We start from the raw sequence: 17,542 nt of genomic DNA, 5'->3' as shown, positions 1-17,542 counted from the left end.
GAACCAGCTGTTCCGCTACTCGCCCAGCCAGCTAGGGGCAGGGGTCAGATAGTTAGAGGTGGAGGTCAGGTCGTTAGAGGTGGAGGGCAGCCAATTAGAGGCCATCCCAGGGACGCGGTTCAGAGTGGTAGGGCCCAACCCAGATTTTATGCTTTTCTAAATAGGCTTGAGGCCGAATCATCTGATGTCGTGATCATTGGTATTGTTCCAGATTGCCATAGAGATGCTTCAGTTCTATTTGATCCATGATCTACTTATTCCTATGTGTCCTCCTACTTTGCTTCATATTTGGTTGTGCCTCGTTATTCTCTGAGTGCTTCGGTGTGTGTGTCCACACCTGTGGGAGATTCTGTTATGGTAGATCATGTCTATCGTTCGTGTGTGGTTACTATTAGGAGTCTTGAGACTAGCGTTGATTTTCTACTTCTTGATATGGTAGATTTTTATGTCATCTTGGGTATGGATTGGCTGTCACCTTATCATGCTATATTAGATTTTCACGCCAAAATGGTGACCTTATCCATGCCGGGGTTACCTCTAATAGAGTGTAAAGGGGCTCTTGGACATTCCACCAGCAAGGTTATCTCTTATGTGAAGGCTCAACGTATGGTCGAGAAGGGCTGTCTAGCTTATTTAGCCCATATTCGTGATTCTAATGCGGATGTTCCTTTTATGGATTCAGTTCCAGTCGTCTGTGAGTTTCCAGATGTATTTCCTGCAGACTTACCGGGGATGCCACCCGACAGAGATATTGACTTCTGTATTGATTTGGCTCCGGGCACACAGCAAATTTCTATTCCATCATACCATATGGCCTCGTCGTAGCAGAAGGAATTGAAGGAGCAGTTAAAATACTTGTTTGATCAGGGATTTATTAGACCTAGTATCTCGCCTTGGGGTGCACCAGTGTTATTTGTAAAGAAGAAAAATGTTTCAATGCGGATGTGTATAGATTATCGGCAGTTGAACAAGGTTGCTATCAAGAAAAAGAATCTGTTGCCAGGAATTGATGATTTATTCGATCAACTTTAGGGTGTCGAGGTATTTTCAAAGATTGATTTGTGGTTTGGTTACCATCAGTTGAAGATTAGGGCATCCGATGTCCCTAAGACATCTTTTCGGACTCGATTTGGGCATTACGAATTCCTAGTGATGTCATTTAGGCTAACAAATATCCCAGCAGCATTCATGGATTTAATGAACTGGTATTTAAGCCCTATTTGGATTCTTTTGTGGTTGTATTCATTGATGATATCTTGATTTACTCTAGTAGTCGAGAGGAGCACGAGCAACATCTTCGGATTGTGCTTCAGACTTTGAAGAATAATCAGTTATATACCAAATTTTCAAAATGTGAATTTTGGTTAGACTCGGTTGCCTTTATGGGACATGTTGTATCGGCAGAAGGCATAAAAGTGGATCCTAAGAAGATTGAGGCAGTTCAGAATTGGCCTAGACCTACTTCAGCTACAGAGATCCGTAGTTTCCTGTGTTTGGCAGGTTATTATCGCTGATTTGTGGAGGGGTTTTCATCTACAGCACCCCCACTGACCAAATTGACCCAGAAGGGTGCCCCATTCAGACGGTCAGACGAGTGTGAGTTGAGCTTTCAGAGGCTCAAGACTGCTTTGACTATGGCGCCAGTGTTGGTATTGCCCATAGGTTCAGGATCTTATAAGGTGTATTATGATGCATCTCGCATTGGTCCTGGTGCAGTATTAATGCAAGATGGTAGGGTGATTGCATATGCGTCGCGGTAGTTGAATGTTCATGAGAAGAATTACCATGTTCATGACTTAGAATTGGCAGCCATTGTTCATGCACTGAAAATTTGGAGGCATTACCTGTACGGTGTCTCATGTGAGGTATTTACTGATCATCGTAGCCTACAATATATGTTCAAACAAAAAGATCTCAATTTGAGGCAGAGAAGATGGTTGGAGTTGTTGAAAGACTATGATATCACCATTTTGTATCACCCCGGAAAGGCCAATGTGGTGGCCGATGCCTTGAGTAGAAAGGTTGTGAGTATGGGCAGCCTTGCATATATTCCGGTTGGTGAGAGGCCGTTAGCTGCATATGTTCAGACTTTGGCTAATCCATTCGTGAGGTTAGATGTTTCAGAGCCCAGTCGGGTTCTAGCTTACACAGTCACTCAGTCATCTTTATATGAGCGCATCAGAGAGATGCAGTATGATGGTCCTCATTTGCTTGTCCTTAAGGATACGGTGCGGCATGGTGGTACCAAGTAGGTTTCTGTGGAGGGAGATGGAGTTCTGCGAATGCAGGGTCGTATTTGTGTGCCTAATGTGGATTGGCTTCGTGAATTAATTCTCGAAGAGGCCTACAGTTCCTGATATTTTATTCATCTAGGTACCGCCAAAATATATCAAGATTTGTGGCAACATTATTGGTGGATAAGAATGAATAAGGATATAGTTGCATATGTAGCTCGATGTTTAAATTGTCAGCAAGTCATGTACGAGCATTAGAGACTTGGTGGTTTGCTTCAGAAGTTAGAAATTCCTGAGTGGAAGTGGGAGTGTATCACTATGGATTTTGTTGTTGGGCTCCCACGGACTCAGAGAAAGTTCAACGCAGTATGGGTCATTGTGGACAGATTGACCAAGTCAGCACATTTCATTCCAATAGCAGTTACCTATTCTTCAGAGAGGTTAGTGAAGAATTACATCCGCGAGATTGTACGCTTTCACGGTGTGCCCGTGTCTATCATTTATGATCGAGGTACACAGTTTACCTCGCACTTCTAGAGGATTATACAGCGTTAGTTAGGCACGCGGGTTGAGGTGAGTACAATATTTCATCCACAGACAGACGGACAGTCCGAGCGCACTATTTAGATATTGGAAGATATGCTTCGCGCTTGTGTTGTAGACTTTGGAAATTCTTGGGAATAATTTTTTCCACTTGCAGAGTTTGCCTATAATAACAGCTACCAGTTGAGCATTCAGATGGCTCCATATAAAGCATTATACGGGAGGCGATGTTGTTCGCCTGTTGGCTGGTTTGAACTGGAAGAGGCTCGGTTATTGGGTACCGATTTGGTACAGGATGCCTTGGATAAGGTCAAGGTTATTCAAGATCGACTTCGCACAGCCCAATCTAGGAAAAAGAGTTACGCCGACCGTCAAGTTCGTGATGTTGCATTCATGGTTGGAGAAAGAGTATTGCTCCTGGTTTCACCTATGAAAGGTATAATGAGGTTCAGTAAGAAGGGCAAGTTGAGTCCTAGGTATATCGGACCCTTTGAAATTCTTGAAAGGGTGGGAGAAGTAGCCAAGGCTTGCACTACACCCTAGTTTATCAGTAGTTTATCCGGTTTTCCATGTGTCTATGCTCTGAAAATATTATGGTGATCTGTCACATATGTTAGATTTCAGCTTAGTCCGTTGTTTCAGCCTATAGATTTCAAAGTTTGACCACAAATTGACTTCTATTGATATTGGGGTCGGAATCCAGTTTTAAAAATTTTCTTAGGTCTGTTATGTCATTTATGACTTGTGTGCAAAATTTGAGGTGAACCGGACTTGATTTGATAGGTTTCGGCATCGAATGTAGAAGTTAAAAATTCCTAAGTTTCTTAAGCTTGAATTGGGATATAATTCGTGATTTTAGCTTTGTTTGATGTGACTTGAGGTTTTGACTAAGTTCGTATGATGTTTTAGGACTTGTTGGTGTATTTGGTTGAGGTCCCGGGGGCCTCGGGTGGATTCTGGATGGTTAACAGATCAAAATTTGGACTTAAGGAAAATCTGAAATTTTGGCCTTCTGGTGTAATCGCACCTGTGGATTTTTGACCGTAGGTGCTAGCTTGCAGAAGCGAGCCAGGCCTCATAGAAGCGGATGGTCCGCAGAAGCGAAAGGCACGTCGCAGAAGCACGACCGCAGAAGCGACGTAATGGTCGCAAATGCGGCCTGGGCTAAGGTGGCCTTGGACCGCAAAAGCGAACAGTTCTTCGCAGAAGCGAGTCCGCAAAAGCGTACTATTGTCCGCAGAAGCGACCTTCACGCGGCCAAGTGCATCGCAGATGCAGAAAACATTGATAGTGCTAAAAATATAGGGGTTCCGAAATTTTTGTCATTTTGGACATTTCAAACACGGGTTGAGGCGGTTTTTGAGCGAGAATTCACGGAAAAAATTGAGGTAAGTCATTTGTGATCATTGTTAGTATCGATTATTCCGAATAGATTACGTATGTTTGAGGTGAAATTTGAGGATTTGGGCCTAGGGATTTGAAAATAAGATTTGGGGATTTGAAGGTCGAGTTGAAGTCAGAATTTAGTAAAATTTGTATGGCTGGACTAGTGGTTGAATGGTCGTTCATATTTTGTAACTTTTGTGGGGTTTCGAGACGTTGTACCCACGGCGATTTTTGTGTACAATTTTAGATTTTGTTGGAAAATTAGTATTTTCATATAGAATTGGTTCCTATAATTTGTATTGAGTATATTGAATTGTTTGTGACTAGATTAGAGATATTTGGACACTAATTCGTGAGGCAAATGTGTATTGAAATCTTGAGTTGGTTAAAAATCGAGGTAAGTATCATGGTTAACCTTGACTTGAGGGAGTAGGACTTATTTGTCTATTTGCTACATGATTTAATGTGCGGGTACAGTGTATATGTGAGGTGACGAGTACTTATACATTGTGATTGAGTCAAAGCATGTGGGTGAAATTTGTTTATTGTGAATAATTGCCTATTTAATTAAGATATTCGTGCTTAAGTTATTCTTGTTTATTTGATCATTTTCATGAAATTATTGCTAGTTTAATTATTGTTGAATATTTTGGAAGGTGAAGTCGATATTTTGGTAATAAATTGATTGATAAGTATATATCCCTGCATTTAAATACTCTCCCAAATTTATATTATTATTTTCATGGTAAGGAAGAGTGTAAAAGCATGAAGGGTGATACCGTGCCATTTATATTATTTATATTATCCTTGCCATGCTGAGAAAGAGTGTAAAAGCACGAAGAGTAATGTCGTTCCATTTTAAAGAGAGTTAAAGCACGAAGGGTGATGCCGTGCTAAAAGAGAGTTAAAGCACGAAGGGTGATGGCGTACCAGAAGAGAGTTAAAGCACGATGGGTGATGACGTGTCAATTATTATTATTTATTTATCAATTTATGGGAAGAAAGAGAGCTAAAGCGCGAAGGGTGATGTCGTGCCATTTTCATATTATGAGCTACTTATTTTATTGTTGATGAATTAATTAGCCGCTACGTGACACTTCTCCTGCTGAAATTATTATATCATCCACTTCGCATATTCCCTCCCAAATTTATAATTGTTAATTATTGTGTTATTGTTGCTTCGTATTTGTATATACTTGTACAGGTTGATTACGTACGTATCTTGTCATAGCTCCGTCAATACTTCGTCAAGGTTAGGCTCGACACTTACGCAGTACAGGGGTCAGTTGTACTTATACTACACTGTGCACTTCTTGTGCAGACTTAGGAGTTGGTCTCAGCGGCATACCATAGATTTGCTCGGATTCAGCTACCCAGAGGAGACTTGAGGTATAACTGCACAGCGTCCGCAGTTTTGAAGTCCCCTTCTATCTTATCTTAGCTGTGTATTATCTTTCAAACAACTTGAATTTTATTCAGACCTATATTTGTATTATTCTAGTAGCTCGTGCACTCGTGACACCAGATTCGGAGATGTATTTGGATGATTCGGTTATTATGGTCTTCCGCACTTTATTTCAATAATTAACTTTCGTTTAATTTGATTTGTTTAAAAAAAAAGACTTGGGCTAATGGCATACTTTATGGAAATGGAAATCAAGCAAGGTTCTGATTAAATTTTTATCTGCCAGAAGAAGTGGGAGATACTTAAAAAATTCGGCATGGAGAACTGCAAGGCAACAAGTACACCTATGAATCCAAAGGAAAAGTTAAGCAAAGAGGATAAAACTGATAAAGTTGATGAAGGAAATTTCAGAAGCTTGATTGGGTGCTTGATGTATCTCACTGCTACAAGGCCGGATATTCTATTTGATGTAAGTCTTTCATCTAGATTTATGCATTGTGCTACTGAAATGCATCTCAGAGCAACAAAAAGAATTATAAGATACATTAAAGGTACTGTCGACTATGGTGTCAAATTCAAGAAGTGGCAGAATCTCAAGTTGTATGGATTCTCAGACAGTGATTGGGTTGGATCCTTTGACGATATGAAGAGTACATTTGGATATTGCTTCAGCCTAGGATCAGGGATTTTTTCTTGGTGTTCCAAGAAGCAAGAAACTGTGGCACAATCCACTGCAGAGGCTGAATTCATTGCAGCAACAACGGCAGTAACTCAAGCCTTATGGCTGAGAAAAATACGGTGTGATTTGCATATGAATCAAAGAGATAATACAGAGATTCATGTTGATAATCAAGCTGCAATAGCTATTTCACATAATCCAGTGTTCCATGGGAAGACTAAACACTTCAACATTAAGCTTTTTTTCTTGAGGGGTGTGCAGAAGAATGGAGAAGTGATTCTTGTTTACTGCAAATCTGAAGATCAGCTAGCAGATGTGTGTACGAAATCTCTTCCTGTCAGCAAGTTCGAGCTCCTGAGGCAACGACTTGGAATTTGCAGCTCCTAATGCAAGGAGGGTGTTAATTAGTTGCTTTAGGACTGCAATATTTATATTATTTTTCTACAGTTTGTTTTCAGTTTTATTAGGAGTTAGTTATCATGGTTAGTTCCACGACTTAAAAGTAGTGTCGTGATCTATTTCAGTTTTCTTTTTAGGATATGTTTTAAAAACCCGTCTTTCTACAGAATTAACTAAACTCTTTGTATATTAGTTTCTCTAAGTCATCTTCTCAGTTTTAGTTCTTCATATTCCCCCTGCTTCTTGTTGTGTTTAAAAGTAGACATTGTCTTCATCGTGTTTTTGCTGTCATTTGTGCTTTAAATCTAACATGCAAAACCACAGTTAATTCTGTTATCATTGAAGTCTAGAATAATTCTATCATCTCTGTATGAGATAATATAGGAATCTTTAATTTAGCAGTTTACCAATTCGCCCGGTGTAATTTCTAAATGCCTCCAACCAATGAAGCACATCATCTTTTTCTGGTTCTTCGAGATCAAGATAATGAAATGTTAAATTAGAAAGAGAACCAAGGTGAGACTTCTGAATCATATCCCTAGATTGGTTGATTTCAGCAGGGTTAAGAGGTCCAAAGGATGTGATTGGCTACCAGCAAGAAAGAACAAGAAGACAATAGCAAGAATTGTAACAGGAAGAGACATGGATACTACTTTTTCAGTTCCACTTAGAACAATGGCGAACACAGAAACTGTTTGCACGCACACACACATTTACAGCATACTTATATATTGCTTTTGCAGAGTTTATCCTTTTCCATTTCCTTTTCCTTAGATAGATTCCCCCCTTTTTTGTTTTTTATTGGTTGAATAAACTCCCAAGAATCATGATAGTAACAACCTAGTACATTTAGTATTAAGTATCTAAGTCATCTTACAAAGCTTGACATCTTCTCTTGCACTGAGAACTAAGAATACTAGATTACAGCAATATTTTTTCCACTTTATTTGTCACAAAAAAAGGATATTTCATAGTTGTGGATAATGATATTCTCCAATGTAAGAGTCACTTGCCTTGAGAAAACTGAGTGGTGTGTGATAACCCTTCTAAATCATTGATTAACCATACAAAATAGGCTTCTTTATTGCTTCAAGCCCGCATGACATACTTGTTAAATTATCTTTCAGTAGTTCACTATCATTCTTCGCTATTAAACAAATCATTACAACGTTATATATTAATTCTTCAAACATTCTACTCTGGCTATGGCCACTCTTCAAATCTAAGCTTAAGAAATGAATAATTGTCGGAACTAAACATTAGTTAAACAAAGATTTCCAACCCTGAATACATAGGTTACTTTTTGAAACATTCAACTCTGGCTACTTTGTTTTTTTCATTTTTCGTTAATCCTACTTACATTGAAATCATTGCAAAGAACTAAGTTTTTTCGGTAAAATATAAATCTTTAATATACATTGTATAGCCGCTCTCAAAATAATAGCAAAAAAATGTATATTTTTTGTATATATATACATTCTGCATTATACAAATTTTATACACTTTTTCGGCTAGCGAAAGTAAATAATTTCTGATACGAGCTAAAAGTGATAATACCTCTAAAACAGCTATCACCAATAATTCAGATGAAATTTTGTAGTAAAATGTACATAACTAAAAAGAAAAGGCATTCTTGCTAATTAATTTAGGTTATTAAGTTCCACAGATATGCAGCAGTAGGATCGACATAAGTTTTTTTTTTAAAAAGACATTCTTGCTATTGTTTAGATTTTTAAGTTCCATTCATATACATCATTTTTATTTGTTTTTCTTTTAGAACAAAATATATCTATAGAGTTAATTATGTTAAACTTATATTGATGTAAGTAAAAAAAGATCAAAAGTGATTATTTGTTTAAAAATTTGACGGGATTGATAATTACTAAAAACATAAGTAGAAGAGAATAAAAATTACTAGTAAAAAACAATGGGAAGATAAAAATGGAGGGAGAGAGAGACAGAAAGGATAGGGATGAAGTATTCAGGAATAAAACGAGAGAAAACAATAATCAATAATCATCAAAGCCTTGTTTATTAAACTCAGTTTCTTCCATAACAACATAAAAATCTTGGCTTTTGCATTTCTTCAAACTGATCAAGTACTTGTACAAGAAAAAATCATTGTTCCAGCAATGGATTTTTTTCAAAGAAATTTGTTGGCCGGAGCTCGAAAGCATCATAAATTGTTGGCATTATTGGATAATCTTCTTGACAAGGTATATGATGGAATCCAAGTGTGTACCAAAGCACAATATCCTTGTTTTCAATTGATCTATTCCTGCAAACAACACAAGATCAATCCATATATATAAACTGATCAAGCACAAGTACTAAAAGGATTCATCAAATCTGAAACAAATACTTAATTGGATTCAAGAAATGTATGATCTAAAAACATCTAATATAAGAAAGACATATACTTGAGACCTTTGCTTAATATAGAGTATAATATGTAGAGAGATTTAACTTATTTGCATGTTGTTTGCCTTATTTTCTAGATAACTAGTTACACTTATTATATATAGGTGATAATCGGCTTAATGTATGCATATTTTGATATATACCGCCTCACATTTTGCTCATGTCTCGATGATTTGAGATGTTTAATATGATTATTTGTGCTAAATTTTGGTATTTCTATGTGTAGGGATCATTCAGATGCAATTTGGGACGAAAGGGCGCGAATTGGAGCGAAATCGGGACAAAAAGGCAAAAAGTGAAATTTGAGGGCCACAGCTGTGGCGCAATTTACAGCAGCTAAAATATTTGAGCGCCAGGGCTAGCGCCCCACGCTGCCCTGGACGCTCAAGACGGGAAAGTAACCTTTTTTGACTAGGACTCGGTTATTTCGACCCCTAGACGCTCCCAACTCATATAAAAGCCAACCTAAACCTATTTTAAAAGGAAGAGGATGTTTTGAGAGAAAAACCACAAGCACAAAGCCGCCGTGGAGGCCGAAATTCATCAAGTTCCATCTTTCTCTCACCAAACTTAGTAATTTTTATGTTTCTTTGTATGATTTGTTATTTGGCTACCATGTCTATGTGGAGCTAAACTTCACGTTCTAGGGTTGTGGTTCTTTCATGACTATTATTATTCGGATATTGATTTTGCCTTCTTGATTTATCATATTGGTTTATTTATTCAATCTTGCGCTTAATTATTTAATTGCTTGATCACCAATTGAATACTATCTACGAATCTAGAATTGAACTCGAAAGTGGGAATTCTAGATTGCATATAGGATTGAGTAGAGCAAGTTCTTGAACTCGGGCATTGGGGAACGGATTCGTGGTTAGGATAGACATATACCTAATTGCCTTACTTGGTTGATTTACAGCAATTATAAATGCGTTCTTATTGATTCTAACTCCATAGACATATAGGCGTTAGGTTAGCTTGAATAGGCGAGTAAGAACTCGACATATTCTTATGAGCAATATTAACCCCGTCAACCAATAAGCTAGATAAATTAGTCGGTCAATTCAATTGAAGAATACAATAGGATTGATAGATAGCCCATAACCCTAGATCGTTTTCATTACATTGATATCATAAAAATCTGCTCTTTCTCTATTCAAAGTTCATTATTTATATTTTTTTATTTAATTAGTTTAGAATCAAATATTTTTAGGTTTAATTCTTGTTTAGATAATTAGGATAGTCTAATTTAGTTAATAGTTAATCACAAGTCCTCGTGGGTTTGGCATCCAACTTTTAGTCACTTTATTACTTGACGACCGCGTATACTTGCGTGTGCGTTTGGCTGCAACAAGTTTTTGGCGCCGTTGCCAGGGACTTAAAAATTAACTATTTTTCTACATTAGGCTTTTACTTTTATCTTTACTAGTTTTTTTTTTCCTTCTCTTTTTGTAAATATTTTATTTTTATAACTATTTGATTTTTCTCTTAGTGTGTTTCTAGTTCTTTCACCATGACATCTAGGGATGAAATATATGAAGGTAAGGTTATTGATGAAGATTCTTGGTTGACGGAAGACTTATATGGCTCGTCATTTTGGGCTTGTCATGACCTGAACTCTTGAAAATCTGAATTTGAATATGGGAGTAATGGTTGGTATTGGGACAAATATTCTCGATTAAGGGAATATGCGGAACGACGTTGTCTTCTGACAACGTTGGTGAATGATTGGTCTAAGGAGAGAGATGATCTTGCACATAAAATTGATAATTTTAGCTTGGTTGTGCATAACTTGGATGCAAATTTGAATGAAAAGGTTGATACGTGTAATGGCCAACAATTTAATGATGAGTTGTGTGAAGCTGAAAAAAATCTTCTAGACCAAATTGAGGAGCTAAAACGAGAATACCAATCATTAGACCATATTTTTCTTGAGGATGCCAATGTTGAGAAGAATGCTCTAGAGTCATATGAGGGAATAGATAACATTACTTTGGGAGACTTGAGTGTGTGTATATATGGGGATGTAAATAGTAGTACAATTCATGAGTTAAGGCGCATTAAACCTCATTCCAATCATTTTTTCACATTGTGTTTAGATAGTAAGATAGTAATCGAGCCATCTGAGCCAATGAGGGGGTCAAAGGGTGAGGATGAGAGTGCCTATATTCTTGAATTTGTTGTGCCAAAAAGCAAAAATTACATTCCTCATCTAAAGGCCGAGAAGTGTAGAGTGAAAAATTTATTACTTGGCCAGGTTATCGTTGTAGCCCCACCACTGGAGCATAGCCGCAGACTGGATGCCATGTTAGGGGCTCAATTCATAAGTTCGAGGTGGAGGCAAAAAGTGATTCATGTCGTGCTGCTACATTAAATTAGGCATTTGTTGGGAGGCAACCCAGCTTTACTGCTTTATTTATTTTTGTTTATTTTATTATTTTTGTAGTGTTGTTTTGTTTTGTAGGATTATGAGCATAGGAAGAAAAGTCACTGGAAGCGTGCAAAAGCGAGCCAGATTGTTGGAACTAGTGTGAGGTACCCGCACAAAGGACCATCCATGGGAAAAGTCTGAGTACCCCGTGAGCTGCTATTGCTTCGGCCTTTGGTCTTTCTGGGAGTTTCTTGTCCACCCTTGTTATTTTTACTTTATTTGTGCATTGAGGACACTGCACTCTTTTAAGTGTGGGGTGGAAGATTCTCTATTCTTTCTATAGTATTATATTAGTATATTGTTAGTTTCTTATCTTTTTATTGTTAGCTAGCTTCTTATTTTTAATAGCATAGTTAGTAGAATTAATGGTGTAGTATAGTAGTAGTAGTAGTAATTAAAAAAAGATTTTTAAAAAAAATAGAAAAAAATTGAGAAAAAATTGAAATTTTGTTTTTGGACTTTTCCCGACGATGAATCTGTTGGACAATTTTCTTGAGGGATTAAAGTCCGATTAAAAATACTAAAAAGATTTTTTTTTATTTTATATTTGATAGTTAGGTAGTATCCCTTGGTTTTTCTTTGGACGCTGGTTCTTTTCCAAGGGTGTAGCTCGAACCGGGTGTTTTGTTTTATTTTTTGTTTGAGTAGGATAAGGGAGAAAACTGAGGTGCTCGAAGATACCTTTTGATATGTTTGGTGTTGGCAAGTTAAGTTAGAGCATGCGCTCTGTCTTCCTGCATATATAATTTGAATTGTAATGCCCAAGTAAATTAAGTAGCCTACTCTTTGATGCCTTTTTCTCAGTTGATTGACTTGTATGCCACCTAGTGCAATGTTCCTTAAATAATTCTCAACTTGATATGCTTGCTTGACTTGAGAGTCACACAGAACCGTCTTGAGTGAGTCAAGTGCCATGTGTGTGTAAGGATTGTTGATATTTTGTGCTATCTTGTGTAGTCTAGAACTTGCCTTGTGTGTTAATCAACGCGAAATCATTAAGTTGTGCTAGTCTAGGAGATGACATAGGCGTTTCTTGCTTGACCATAAAGGTGTTTGTCACTGACCAATAGAATTTTCCCATTGCTATCCCCTTTGAGCCTATAGACCATTTTCTTGGCACCCACATTACAAGTTGTACTCCTACTTTGTTCTTAATGTGAGATTGTTGAACCTTTACCTCCTAAGGCACTTAGTCGCTAGAAGAAGTAAGGTGAGATATTGGGAAGTGGCTTTCGAGTGGAACCATGGAAGGGCCCTTAAGGTGCAATAAAATTATGAATAAAGGTCACTAGCTTATGAATTTCAATGTATGGAGTGTGTAAAAAAAAGAGGAAAGTTTTTGCAAGAAAGAGCAAACAATAGTTCAAATAATGTAGAAAGACACACCTCCTAATCCTTGTCACTCGTGCTAGTGAAACCATAGAAGTGCTTGATGGAAAAGAGGGCTATGTTAGTTATGGTGTATGACAAGTGAATGGGTTGCGAAGCAATTGCGCTTGAATTGTGAGTGTAGTGTATTAAAGTGCTTAGGAGGGTTAGTCACTATTCCTAAATGTATCCTACCCGTCCCTTAGCCTACATTACAACCTTAAAGTCCTAATTGATCCTAGATTTAGCTAGCTTAGATTAGTAGAGATGTACACTACGGGCAAGCTTATGGTACGACCACGGGATGCACATGAATTCTTTGTGAGAGTGAGTGAATGTTGTTCAATTGTATGATGTCCTTAATTTATGTTCAATGACATATTTAAATTTGTGGACTACTTTGATATTCACTCTTTTGCTTGTGGTGAGGGCACTTGATCTCATGACGGATTGGTGATATTGTACACTTTCTTGTGTTGGGTGAGTGCTTGAGTTGAGGATACTTAGTGGTAACGAGTCGTCTCTTGAGGTAAGGTGGTTGTGGAGAGGTTGCTTGAGTTGATTGAAAAACATTGAGTATACTTGGGATATTTAAAAACGGGAAGAATGTGAAATTTGTGTGTTCATGCTTAATTGTCGACATCGATCATAGTCAAAAGGTAGGGTGTTTGATTGAGTTAATTGTGAGGTCCTCTTTTATAGTACTAAGTACGTTTTGGGGGTGCTAATATGGTTCCATTGCTCGAGGACGAGCAAGAGTCTAAGTGTGGGGTGTTGATAATCGGCTTAATGTATGCATATTTTGATATATACCGCCTCATATTTTGCTCATGTCTCGATGATTTGAGATGTTTAATATGATTATTTGTGCTAAATTTTGGTATTTCTATGTGTAGGGATCATTCAGATGCAATTTGGGACGAAAGGGCGCGAATTGGAGCGAAATCGGGACAAAAAGGCAAAAAGTAAAATTTGAGGGCCACAGCCAGCGTGAGGCACTGGCTGTGGCGCAATTTACAGCAGCTAAAATATTTGAGCACCAGGGCTAGCGCCCCACGCTGCCCTGGACGCTCAAAACGGGAAAGTAGCCTTTTTCGACTAGGACTCGGTTATTTCGACCCCTAGACGCCCCCAACTCATATAAAAACTAACCTAAACCTATTTTAAAAGGAAGAGGATATTTTGAGAGAAAAAACACAAGCACAAAGCCGCCGTGGAGGCCGAAATTCATCAAGTTCCATCTTTCTCTCACCAAACTTAGTAATTTTTATGTTTCTTTGTATGATTTGTTATTTGGCTACCATGTCTATGTGGAGCTAAACTTTACGTTCTACGGTTGTGGTTCTTTCATGACTATTATTATTCGGATATTGATTTTGCCTTCTTGATGTATCATATTGGTTTATTTATTCAATTTTGCGCCTAATTATTAATTGCTTGATCACCAATTGAATACTATCTACGAATCTAGAATTGAACTCGAAAGTGGGAATTCTAGATTGCATATAGGATTGAGTAGAGCAAGTTCTTGAACTCGGGCATCGGGGAACGGATTCGTGGTTAGGATAGACATATACCTAATTGCCTTAGCAATTATAAATGCGTTCTTGTTGATTCTAACTCCATAGACATATAGGCGTTAGGTTAGCTTGAATAGGCGAGTAAGAACTCGACAGATTCTTATGAGCAATATTAACCCCGTCAACCAATAAGCTAGATATATTAGTCGGTCAATTCAATTGAAGAATACAATAGGATTGTTAGATAGCCCATAACCCTAGATCGTTTTCATTACATTGATATCATAAAAATCTGCTCTTTCTCTATTCAAAGTTCATTATTTATATTTTTTTATTTAATTAGTTTAGAATCAAATATTTTTAGGTTTAATTCTTGTTTAGATAATTAGGATAGTCTAATTTAGTTAATAGTTAATCACAAGTCCTTGTGGGTTCGACATCAGACTTTTAGTCACTTTATTACTTGACGACCGCGTATACTTGCGTGTGTGTTGGCTGCAACAATAGGCAGCTATTTGTAGTTAGTTTTTAATTAAGTACTAGTTCTTTTGCACTGTTAGTTAGTGTATAGAAGTTCGACTCTATCTGGATACAAAATATTACCTGCGACTCCAGATTACGAGGCCATCATCACCATGGCTTCCATCAGCGTAGAATCCTGCAGCCCATCTTTCTGATTTGTTGTATGGAGTTACCCACAGTTGATACTTGGTATAGGCTGCTCTCATTTGAGGGTAATCATCATTTGATAGCAAAGACATGGATGGTCTACCTGGTATTAGCTTATAACCTACATCATTTCCAACCTTAGTCTTTTTATTAGCATTGACAAACCAAAGTTCAGCTGGCTTTAATCCCAGTTGAGTCTTCGCGTCAACTTCTGTTTTCATAATTTTTTTGACAACAGTCCAATAACTCTTCCTTGGTGACATTCTCTGGTCCTTCACTCTTGCAGTTTTCAGATTAGCTTTCAAGAATGAATTTTTACTACCATCCACATCAAGATCAATGTGGTACGTAAGGAAATGATCATGGTTGACCGCAATTGCATTTTCTGCCACAAGTGTCCCGTAAACATCCTGATTTATTTGATTGTGATTCGTGTATCTCACAGCCTTCATCTCCATAACTCCTGTTAGACTTACCTTCACCAACGAACAAAGGAAAAGGTAAGATAAAAATTAAAAGATTAAGGTGAAAATGATTGACTAGTATCTTAATTCTTACTCCAACTTTAATGGATCCACTTTGTTTGAACTCCCAATCAAGTATGTAATCATAATTTCCAACTGTTGCTACCATTCTGACCACCAAATTAACTTCTTGCTGTCCCTTGGTGTTCTACGAAGCCACAGAGTTAACTACGTCAATAGGGTGACCACAATTTAATTAGTAGGGAAATCATTAATTTAGAGGCTTAGTAAATTGCCAGGGACTCCAATTTCTGTATGTCTCCATGCAGCATCGCCAGCATATCGTTCAAAAATGCAAATAGCTTGTGGGACTTGCACTACTTGACCTTCTGAATCGGCCATGTAACCATCCATATACACTGCATTGTTTGGACAGTCCAACGACGGGACAAGAGTGCTAGCAGATCTCCCAAAACCAAATTCGCCAACATCCAAGAATGTCCTATAGTACCATTCAGACGTAGGATCCATATAAGGCACAAATGTCTCTGACACGTGACCTCTATAGAGCACACGTCGATATTCATTTCTTGTAGAATCAAATATAGAAGCTGTAGATATGATCATCCCTGCTCTAGTGTTGAACCCAACATGAAACTTCCAATTAGCCCATCTGACTTCATGCCCTTGGATGTTTAGCCTGGAGGGTACTGTGTCATTGTGTGACTGATCCCTGGCTCGGCGAGTTGAAATTAGAATCTTTTGCTTCAGGTAAAGGGGCTCTGAATCTATCCACATACTTAATGATCTTCATTGATTCAACATCTACTAGTGTAGTTATTCCTTCAATAGGCCTCACCCAAAAGTTAGTAGTCCCTCCGCGGTAAAAACATGGAACACTAAGAAGTCTTCTGGTTTTTAGCTGACCAAACCATCCAACTGAGAGTGGTATGCAGCTGACTTCAGATATATTCAAGCCCCTTGTCAATATTGAATCTTGAAATTTAGGACTAGTCAATGTCAGAATGCTGGACTGTATAAGTTCATTAAGAGTAAAAGGAGGAAATCCATGGCCAGAGTACAATTTTTTTGAAATGATAGAGCTAGTAGCCAAGTCTAATGTGACTTCATGTGTCTCCCCACTAGCGCGAACTACTACCCTGGCTCGACGATTAGGAAAAGAGGCATTGTTTGGTTTATGCAAGGACAACCAATGAAGGACATCCTTCTTTTCTGGTTCTTCAAGGTCTACAAAATGAAATGTTAAATTGGAGATCGAACCAAGATGGGAATTTTGGATAATGACTCTAATTTGGTTGATTTCTGCAGGGTTAAGAGGGTCTAAAGGATGACATTGGCTGTTAACAGAAAAGAACAAGAAGAGAAGAAGAATTGGGAGAGTAAAAGACATGGGCACTACTTTTGGTATTTTCATGAAGAAGTGGTGCTCTCAATTCAACTACTGTTTCCACCTATACGGATTAGTATTTGACATCTAATTTCTTTTTCTTTTTCTTCCCTTTTCAAGTCTAGTGGTTATAAAAAGTATGCACGATCCGAGAGATGCGTTTATCAAAATAATTTTTGCACTTTTGTGACAATATCTTAATGAGAAGTCAACACTTGTATTACACTTGGGTGTGTTTGAAGATATTTTCCGAAAAATATTTTTCATTTTTCTTATTTTTGGTTGAGTTAAATGTTTTAGAAAATATTTTCCTCGTGAACTCATTTTACTCAAATTGGAGGAAAATATTTTTCTCTATCAAGAGAAGAGAAAACATTTTCTAAAACTCTTTTTTATTTTTTTCCGTCCTATTTCTAGGGGCGAAGTTACATATCCATAAGGGTGGTCAACTGACCACCTATCGTCAAAAGATTACATTGTATATATAGTTAAAATATTAGATTTTAATGGTATATAACATATATCGAACACCATTTATCGGAGACATTTTTTTACTTATTTCAAATTTGAATACCTTAAATGAAATTTCTGGCTTCGCCACTGCCTATTTCCATC

The 17,542-nt window shown here is 37.5% G+C and overlaps 1 protein-coding gene and 1 pseudogene across 1 annotated transcript; one reads left to right on the top strand and one right to left on the bottom strand.

Moving 5' to 3' along the window:
- The first annotated feature begins 5,884 nt into the window (after positions 1-5,884).
- On the top strand, positions 5,885-6,634 carry LOC142168955 (secreted RxLR effector protein 161-like). Its single transcript, XM_075230132.1, has one exon. The coding sequence runs from the start codon at positions 5,885-5,887 to the stop codon at positions 6,632-6,634; it is 750 nt and encodes a 249-aa protein (XP_075086233.1).
- A 2,051-nt stretch (positions 6,635-8,685) lies between these two features.
- Positions 8,686-16,930, bottom strand: LOC107769997 (primary amine oxidase 1-like; annotated as a pseudogene).
- Between the last annotated feature and the right edge of the window lie 612 nt (positions 16,931-17,542).

The sequence above is a fragment of the Nicotiana tabacum genome, chromosome 14 (genome assembly GCF_000715075.1).
Source record: "Nicotiana tabacum cultivar K326 chromosome 14, ASM71507v2, whole genome shotgun sequence".
In the NCBI taxonomy this organism is placed as follows: domain Eukaryota; kingdom Viridiplantae; phylum Streptophyta; class Magnoliopsida; order Solanales; family Solanaceae; genus Nicotiana; species Nicotiana tabacum.
The sequence above is the reverse complement of the archived record's forward strand: the minus strand, read 5'-3'. Positions and strand labels throughout refer to the sequence as shown.

Bases quoted from the DNA above. Each gene is read 5' to 3' on its own strand.
- LOC142168955 (XM_075230132.1), top strand. From the start codon at position 5,885: ATGGAGAACTGCAAGGCAACAAGTACACCTATGAATCCAAAGGAAAAG.